This window comes from Lampetra fluviatilis, chromosome 67 (assembly GCF_964198595.1).
Source record: "Lampetra fluviatilis chromosome 67, kcLamFluv1.1, whole genome shotgun sequence".
NCBI classification, from domain to species: Eukaryota; Metazoa; Chordata; class Hyperoartia; order Petromyzontiformes; family Petromyzontidae; genus Lampetra; species Lampetra fluviatilis.
Genome location: NC_136341.1, coordinates 5,189,950 through 5,199,738, shown reverse-complemented (window position 1 = coordinate 5,199,738; position 9,789 = coordinate 5,189,950). Strand labels below are relative to the sequence as shown.

Below are 9,789 nucleotides of genomic sequence, written 5' to 3'. Positions count from 1 at the left end.
GGAAACCCAACAGCGCCCACTACTTCATCGGCTACGTGGGTACGAGGCAGTGAGACAGTGCGTGGCTGGGTGTGTCTGTCTGTGTCTCTCTGTGTATCTGTCTCTCTGTGTCTGTCTCTCTGTGTCTGTCTCTGTGTCTGGAAACCCAACAGCACCCACTACTTCATCGGCTACGTGGGTACGTGGCAGTGAGACAGTGCGTGGCTGGGTGTGTCTGTCTGTGTCTCTCTGTATCTGTCTCTCTGTGTCTGTCTCTCTGTGTCTGTCTCTCTGTCTGTGGAAACCCAACAGCGCCCACTACTTCATCGGCTACGTGGGTACGAGGCAGTGAGACAGTGCGTGGCTGGGTGTGTCTGTCTGTGTCTCGCTGTGTCTCTCTCTGTGTCTCTGTCTCTCTGTGTCTGTCTCTCTGTGTCTGTCTCTCTGTGTCTGTCTCTCTGTGTCTGTGGAAACCCAACAGCGCCCACTACGTCATCGGCTACGTGGGTACGTGGCAGTGAGACAGTGCGTGGCTGGGGGTGTCTGTCTGTGTCTCTCTCTGTGTGTCTGCGTGTATCTGTCTCTCTCTGTCTGTCTCTCTCTGTATCTGTCTTTCTCTGTGTCTGTCTGTCTCTCTCTCTGTCTCTGTGTCTCTCACTCTCTTTCTGTCTCTGTCTCTCTCTCTGTCTCTCTCTGTATCTCTCTGTCTCTCTGTGTCTCTCTCCCTGTCTGTCCGTCTCTCTCTCTCTCTGTGTCTCTCTCTGTATCTGTCTCTGTGTCTCTCTCTATGTCTCCGTCTGTGTCTCTCTCTGTCTCTGTTTGTGTCTCTCTCTCTGTATCTGTCTCTCTGTGTCTCTCTCTGTGTCTGTCTCTCTGTGTCTCTCTGTGTCTCTGTGTGTCTCTCTCTGTGTCTGCAGGGGACGAGCTGCTCTACCTGGACCCGCACACGTGCCAGAATGCGGTGGAGCCGGATTCCACTTCGCGTTTAGCCGACTCCTCGTTCCACTGCCCGAGAGCTTCCCGCATCCACATCACCCAGCTGGACCCGTCCATCGCCCTGGTGAGACACGGGGAGACACGGGGAGACACGGGGAGACACGGGGAGGTACACAGGGGGAGACACGGGGAGACACGGGGAGACACGGAGAGACACGGGGAGGCACGGGGAGACGCGGGGAGACACGGGGAGGCACGGGGAGACGCGGGGAGACACGGGGGGACACGGGGAGACACGGAGAGACGCGGGGAGACGCGGGGAGACGCGGGGAGACGCGGGGAGATGCGGGGAGACACGGGGAGACACGGGGAGACACGGGGTGACACGGGGAGATACACGGGGGAGACACTGGGAGACACGGGGAGACGCGGGGAGACACGGGGAGGCGCGGGGAGACGCGGGGAGGCGCGGGGAGGCACGGGGAGACACATGGGGAGACACGGGGAGATACACGGGGGAGACACTGGGAGACACGGGGAGACACGGGGAGACACGGGGAGACACGGGGAGGCACGGGGAGGCACGGGGAGACACGGGGAGGCACGGGGAGACACGGGGAGACACATGGGGAGACACGGGGTGACACGGGGAGATACACGGGGGAGACACTGGGAGACACGGGGAGGCGCGGGGAGGCACGGGGAGGCACGGGGAGACACGGGGAGACACATGGGGAGACACGGGGTGACACGGGGAGATACACGGGGGAGACACTGGGAGACACGGGGAGACGCGGGGAGGCGCGGGGAGACGCGGGGAGGCGCGGGGAGGCACGGGGAGACACATGGGGAGACACGGGGAGGCACGGGGAGACACGGGGGGACACGGGGAGGCACGGGGAGACACGGGGAGACACGGGGAGATACGGGGAGGCACGGGGAGGCACGGGGAGACACGGGGAGGCACGGGGAGACACGGGGAGACACATGGGGAGACACGGGGTGACACGGGGAGATACACGGGGGAGACACTGGGAGACACGGGGAGACGCGGGGAGGCGCGGGGAGGCGCGGGGAGACGCGGGGAGACGCGGGGAGGCGCGGGGAGGCACGGGGAGACACGGGGAGGCACGGGGAGACACGGGGAGACACATGGGGAGACGCGGGGAGGCGCGGGGCGGCGCGGGGAGACGCGGGGAGGCGCGGGGAGACGCGGGGAGGCGCGGGGAGGCGCGGGGAGACGCGGGGAGACACGGGGAGACACGGGGGGACACGGGGAGACACGGGGGGACACGGGGAGACACGAGGAGACACATGGGGAGACACGGGGTGACACGGGGAGATACACGGGGGAGACACTGGGAGACACGGGGAGACACGAGGAGACACGAGGAGACACATGGGGAGACACGGGGTGACACGGGGAGATACACGAGGAGACACGGGGAGGCGCGGGGAGACGCGGGGAGACGCGGGGAGGCGCGGGGAGGCGCGGGGAGGCGCGGGGAGACGCGGGGAGATGCGGGGAGACACGGGGGGACACGGGGAGACACGGGGAGACACGGGGGGACACGGGGAGACACGAGGAGACACATGGTGAGACACGGGGTGACACGGGGAGATACACGGGGGAGACACGGGGAGACACGAGGAGACACGGGGAGGCACGGGGGGACACGGGGAGACACGGGGAGACACAATGACGGTGATGCCGCTGGTGTCTCCGCAGGGATTCTTCTGCAAGACGGAGAGCGACTGGAGCAACTTCGTTACCAAGGTAACCGGGACTCGGGATCACGCGTGTGTGTGTATGTGTGTACGCGTGTGTGTGCGTGAGTGTGTGTATGCATGTGTGTACGTGTGCGTGTGTACGTGTGTGTGTACGCGTGTGTGTGCGTGAGTGTGTGTATGCATGTGTGTACGTTTGTGTGTATATGTGTATGCGTGTGTACGCGTGTACGTGTGTGTGTACGTGTGTGTGTACGCATGTGTGTGCGTTTGTGTGCGTGAGTGTGTATGCGTTTGTGTGTATATGTGTATGCGTGTGTGTGCGTACGCGTGTACTTGTGTGTGTGTACGTATGCGTGTGTGTGCGTGAGTGTGTACACGTGCGTCTTTACGCGTGTGTGTGCGTGTACACGCGTGTGCGTACGTGTGTGCGTGTACGCGTGTGTGTGCATGTACGCGTGTGTGTGCATGTACACGCGTGTGCGTACGTGTGTGCATGTACACGCGTGTGTGTGCATGTACACGCGTGTGCGTACGTGTGTGCGTGTACACACTCTCGGTACATCTACCGGTCATCTCAGTCGGCCGACCCACGGCACCGGGGTCTGTCCCGTGACCTCCTGCCAGCAGGCGATCCTTCGACACTTCACGTGGCGGCCTCAAAGCGGTGCACCTAGCCTGGCACAAGCCTCCTACGTCGGGATTAAAGTGTAGTCCGTCTGTTACGGGCGACGCAACTCAGCCAGGAGAAGTTGGTGGGGAGGCTGCCTGACTGGCAGAGGTCGCAACCGGGTACCCGATACCCGTACCCTACCCCATACCCGGCTACCCGGCCGGGTACGGGTAGCCGTTTGCGACCCTGGTGCGGCCGGGTACGGGTAGGCCGTGAGTCACTGGTCAGTCACCGTGATTGTCACTCATTTCCCAACGTCTTGTCTCTTCTCACAATTCAAGTTCCTACAATCAACCCACCCGCGCCCGCAACGTGGCTTCATCCCAGAGGTCGCAATCGGGTACCCGATACCCGATACCTTACCCAATACCCGGCCGGGTACGGGTAGCCGGGTATCGGGTAGGGTACGGGTAGCCGTTTGCGACCCTGGTGCGGCCGGGTACGGGTAGGCCGTGAGTCACTGGTGAGTCACCGTGATTGTCACTCATTCCCCAACGTCTTGTCTCTTCTCACAATTCAAGTTCCTAGAATCAACCCACCCGCGCCTGCAACGTGGCTTCATCCCAGAGGTCGCAACCGGGTACCCGATACCCGTACCCTACCCGATAACCGGCTACCCGTACCCGGCCGTGGATCTCTGTGTGTGTCTGTGAGTCTCCTATGAGACTGTGGGTCTCTGTGTCTCTGTGAATCTCTATAGGACTATGTGGGTCTCTGAATCTCTATAGGACTACGTGGGTCTCTGTGTGGGTTCCTATGGGTTTCTATGGGTTTCTATAGGACTGTGTGTGTGGTGTCCCCCCAGGTGGTGGTGGCGAGGTCGTCTCTGCCCATGTTCGAGTTGATCCCCTCCCGCCCCCTCCACTGGCCTACGTGGGTCTCTGTGGGTCTCTGTGGGTCTCTGTGTGGGTTCCTATGGGTTCCTATGGGTTTCTATAGGACTGTGTGTGTGGTGTCCCCCCAGGTGGTGGTGGCGAGGTCGTCTCTGCCCATGTTCGAGTTGATCCCCTCCCGCCCCCTCCACTGGCCTACGTGGGTCTCTGTGGGTCTCTGTGGGTCTCTGTGTGGGTTCCTATGGGTTCCTATGGGTTTCTATGGGTTTCTATAGGACTGTGTGTATGTGGTGTTGCCCCCAGGTGGTGGTGGCGAGGTCGTCTCTGCCCATGTTCGAGCTGATCCCCTCCCGTCCCCTCCACTGGCCTCCGTTCGTCCCTCCCAGCAAACCCGACGTGCTACAGGCTGCTGCTGGTACGCGAGGGGGGTGGACACGTGGGGGGTGGACACGTGGGGGGTGGACACGTGGGGGGACACGTGGGTGGACACGTAGGGGGGACACGTGGGGGGACACGTGGGGGGGCACCCACACGCACACGCTCACCCACACGGAGACACAGCGACATTCACCCACACGCTCACCCACACGCTCACCCACACGCTCACCCACACGCTCACCCACACGCTCACCCACACGCTCACCCACACGCTCACCCACACGGAGACACAGCGACACTCGCCACACAATCCTTACACCGGGAGACACAGGGACACTCACCCACACGCTACTCACCCACACGCTCACCCACCCACACCCCACACTCACCCACACACTCAACCACACGCTACTCACCCACACGCCCGCCCGCCTAACCGCCCGCCCACCCACACGCCCACCCACCCACACGCCCACCCACCCACACGCCCACCCACACGCCCACACACCCACACGCCCACCCACACGCCCACACACCCACACGCCCACCCACACGCCCACCCACACGCCCACCCACACGCCCACCCACACGCCCACCCACACGCCCACCCACCCACACGCCCACCCACCCACACGCCCACACACCCACACGCCCACCCACACGCCCACACACCCACACACCCACACGCCCACCCACACGCCCACCCACCCACACGCCCACCCACCCACACGCCCACACACCCACACGCCCACCCACACGCCCACCCACACGCCCACACACCCACACGCCCACCCACACGCCCACCCACCCACACGCCCACCCACCCACACGCCCACCCACCCACACGCCCACCCACACGCCCACCCACCCACACGCCCACCCACCCACACGCCCACACACCCACACGCCCACCCACACGCCCACACACCCACACGCCCACACACCCACACGCCCACCCACACGCCCACCCACCCACACGCCCACACACCCACACGCCCACACGCCCACACGCCCACACACCCACACGCCCACCCACACGCCCACCCACCCACACGCCCACACACCCACACGCCCACACGCCCACCCACACGCCCACCCACACGCCCACCCACCCACACGCCCACCCACACGCCCACACACCCACACACCCACACGCCCACACGCCCACACGCCCACACACACGCCCACCCACACGCCCACACACCCACACGCCCACCCAGACGCCCACACACCCACACGCCCACCCACACGCCCACCCACCCACACGCCCACCCACACGCCCACACGCCCACCCACCCACACGCCCACACACCCACACGCCCACCCACACGCCCACCCACACGCCCACACACCCACACGCCCACCCACACGCCCACCCACCCACACGCCCACCCACCCACACGCCCACCCACCCACACGCCCACCCACACGCCCACCCACCCACACGCCCACCCACCCACACGCCCACACACCCACACGCCCACCCACACGCCCACACACCCACACGCCCACACACCCACACGCCCACACACCCACACGCCCACCCACACGCCCACCCACCCACACGCCCACACACCCACACGCCCACACGCCCACACGCCCACACACCCACACGCCCACCCACACGCCCACCCACCCACACGCCCACCCACCCACACGCCCACACACCCACACGCCCACCCACACGCCCACCCACACGCCCACACACCCACACGCCCACCCACACGCCCACCCACCCACACGCCCACCCACCCACACGCCCACCCACACGCCCACCCACCCACACGCCCACCCACCCACACGCCCACACACCCACACGCCCACCCACACGCCCACCCACACGCCCACACACCCACACGCCCACCCACACGCCCACCCACCCACACGCCCACCCACCCACACGCCCACCCACCCACACGCCCACCCACACGCCCACCCACCCACACGCCCACCCACCCACACGCCCACACACCCACACGCCCACCCACACGCCCACCCACCCACACGCCCACCCACCCACACGCCCACACACCCACACACCCACACGCCCACACACCCACCCACCCACACGCCCACACACCCACACGCCCACACACCCACACGCCCACCCACACGCCCACACACCCACACGCCCACACACCCACACGCCCACCCACACGCCCACCCACCCACACGCCCACACACCCACACGCCCACACGCCCACCCACACGCCCACCCACACGCCCACCCACCCACACGCCCACCCACACGCCCACACACCCACACACCCACACGCCCACACGCCCACACGCCCACACACACGCCCACCCACACGCCCACACACCCACACGCCCACCCACACGCCCACCCACACGCCCACCCACACGCCCACACACCCACACGCCCACCCAGACGCCCACACGCCCACCCACACGCCCACCCACACGCCCACCCACACGCCCACACACCCACACGCCCACCCAGACGCCCACACACCCACACGCCCACCCACACGCCCACACACCCACACGCCCACCCACACGCCCACACACCCACACACCCACACACCCACACACCCACACACCCACACGCCCACCCACACGCCCACACACCCACACGCCCACCCACCCACACGCCCACCCACCCACACGCCCACACACCCACACGCCCACCCACCCACACGCCCACCCACCCACACGCCCACACACCCACACGCCCACCCACCCACACGCGCACGCACACCCACCCACACGCTCATCCAAACTCTCACCCACACGCTCACCCACACGCTCACCCACACGGAGACACAGCGACACTCACCACACACTCCTCACACCAGGAGACACAGGGACACTCACCCACCCGCTCACCCACACGCTCACCCACCCACACCCCACACTCACCCACACACTCACCCCACGCTCCTCACCCACACTCACCTTCCCACGCTCACCCCACGCTCACCCCACACTCACCCCACACTCACCCACACTCCTCACCCCACGCTCCCCACCCACCCACCCACCCACACTCACCCCACCCCCCCACCCACACTCACCCCACCCCCCACTCACCCACCCACACTCACCCCACCCACTCACCCACGCTCACCCCACGTTCCTCACCACCCTCACCCTCCTCACCCCACACTCACCCTCACCTCACCCTCCTCACCTCTCACCATCCCCCTCACCCCACACTCACCCACGCTCACCCTCACCTCACCCCCCTCACCCCCCCCACCCCCCTCACCCCCCCCACCCCCCTCACCACCCCCACCCCCCTCACCACCCTCACCCCCCTCACGCTCCTCACCCACACACTACTCACCCACACTCACCCCACCCCCCTCACCACCCTCCCTCACCCTCACCACCCCCCTCACCCCCACCCTCACCCCCCTCACCACCACCCTCACCCCCCTCACCACCCTCACCCCCCTCACCCCCCTCACCACCCTCACCCCCCTCACCCTCCTCACACACCCCCCCCCCCTCACCCCCCCCCCACCCCCCTCACCACCCCCTCACCACCCCCCCACCCCCCTCACCACCCCCTCACCACCCCCTCACCCCCCCCCCCACCCCCCTCCCCCACCCCCCTCACCCCCCCCCCCCCCCACCTGCTGCAGGCTTCACACAGGTGGAGCGGCCCGACGAGGCTCGCTTCTACGACTCCGACGACGACGAGTTCGAGATCCTGCAGGCGTAACCACGGCAACCGCCCGGCGGCGCGTAACCACGGCAACCGCCTGGCGGCGCGTAACCACGGCAACCGCCCGGCGGCGCGTAACCACGGCAACCGCCCGGCGGCGCGTAACCACGGCAACTGCCCGGTGGCGCGTAACCACGGCAACGTCGCTGTGGAAACTGCACTGCCTGAGGGGAGAATGGGGGGGGGGGGGGGTCCCCTCGGGGGGTAGGGGGGGTCCCCCCAAGTTTTCCTGGGTGGTCTATAGGGTCCCTCTGAGAATCTACCCCCCCCTACCCCCCTACTACTCACAGGGGTCCCTGAGTTCTCTTGGGGGGTTTCCCAGTCTGAGGTCTTCCTTGGGGAGTTCCGTAGGAGTTCTGGTGAAACGCAAGGGGGTGCTTTGAGGGGGGCTGTCATTAGGGGGGGCTGTCATTAGGGGGGGCCCCTCCCACCCCCCTCACCCCCCCACCCCTTGGGGCCTCCACTTGTACCCGTCTCTGTGGGGACCGGTACAAGCAAAACGGATCCGACGCACGCAACGCCCGACCAATCACAGCAGCAGCAGCAGCCGTCAACACAGACGGTGCAACGCCACAGCAGAGGACGCGTGAGTGTCGGTGGACACGCGTGTGCACGCACGGACACGCGTGTGCGCCCCGCACACACGCGCACAGCAAACGCACAGGCGACTAGCAAAACAACGGAGCGTGCACGTAAACACGCACACGCGCGCGCACACACGCACGCATATGCGCACACACACGCACACGTACACACACGCACACACACGCACACACGCGCACGCATATGCGCACACACGCACGCATATGCACACACACGCACACGCGCGCACGCACACACACGCACACACACACGCACACACGCGCACACACACGCACACACGCGCGCGCACACACACGCGCGCACACACGCACACGCGCACACACACACGCGCACACGCACGTACACATGCGCGCGCACACACGCGCACACGCACGTACACATGCGCGCGCACACGCACGCACACACACACACGCGCATAAGCAACGGCAGAAGACGCAGCCTTTGCAAGTTTGTCACCTTTCCAGCAGCGTTTATTCTGTGACAAAAGGCTTGAGACTACGAAGACGGGATGATGATGGTGTTGGTGTTGATGATGATGGTCAATCCCCCACCCCTGTAATTCTACCCCCCCTCCCCTCCTCCCCCAACCACCTCTTCACCACCCCCCACCAAATAAACGAGTTGGTTTACACTACAGTCGCCTTCCTGGTCATCCACCTCTTCGCCGTCGTCGTGAGGAGATGGTGAGGAGGTGGTGAGGAGGTGAGGTGGTGAGGAGATGGTGAGGTGAGGTGGTGAGGAGGTGGTGAGGTGGTGAGGAGATGGTGAGGAGGTGGTGAGGAGATGGTGAGGAGGTGGTGAGGAGGCGGTGAGGAGGCGGTGAGGAGGCGGTGAGTCAAGGGGCCATTTGTAGCGCTGTCAGCGGCTGGAGCCTGCCTGGATGGGACCTCTCTCTTGTAGGCAGGGCTAGGCACCTACCCAATGCCTAGGCCCTCACTCAGTGCCTAGGCCTCACCCAATGCCTA

At 65.6% G+C, this 9,789-nt stretch overlaps 1 protein-coding gene across 1 annotated transcript in view; it reads left to right on the top strand.

Moving 5' to 3' along the window:
• The window catches only part of LOC144952411 (cysteine protease ATG4B-like), a gene marked incomplete at its 5' end in the record, with an annotated part of 20,417 nt that extends 10,959 nt beyond the window's left edge, over positions 1-9,458 (top strand). Inside the window, 4 exons of the mRNA XM_078882806.1 lie at positions 897-1,039; positions 2,645-2,692; positions 4,453-4,564; positions 8,139-9,458. Of these exons, the coding sequence (XP_078738932.1) occupies positions 897-1,039; positions 2,645-2,692; positions 4,453-4,564; positions 8,139-8,218 (383 nt within the window). The remainder of the gene's footprint in view (positions 1-896; positions 1,040-2,644; positions 2,693-4,452; positions 4,565-8,138) is intronic.
• Positions 9,459-9,789: the final 331 nt, after the last annotated feature.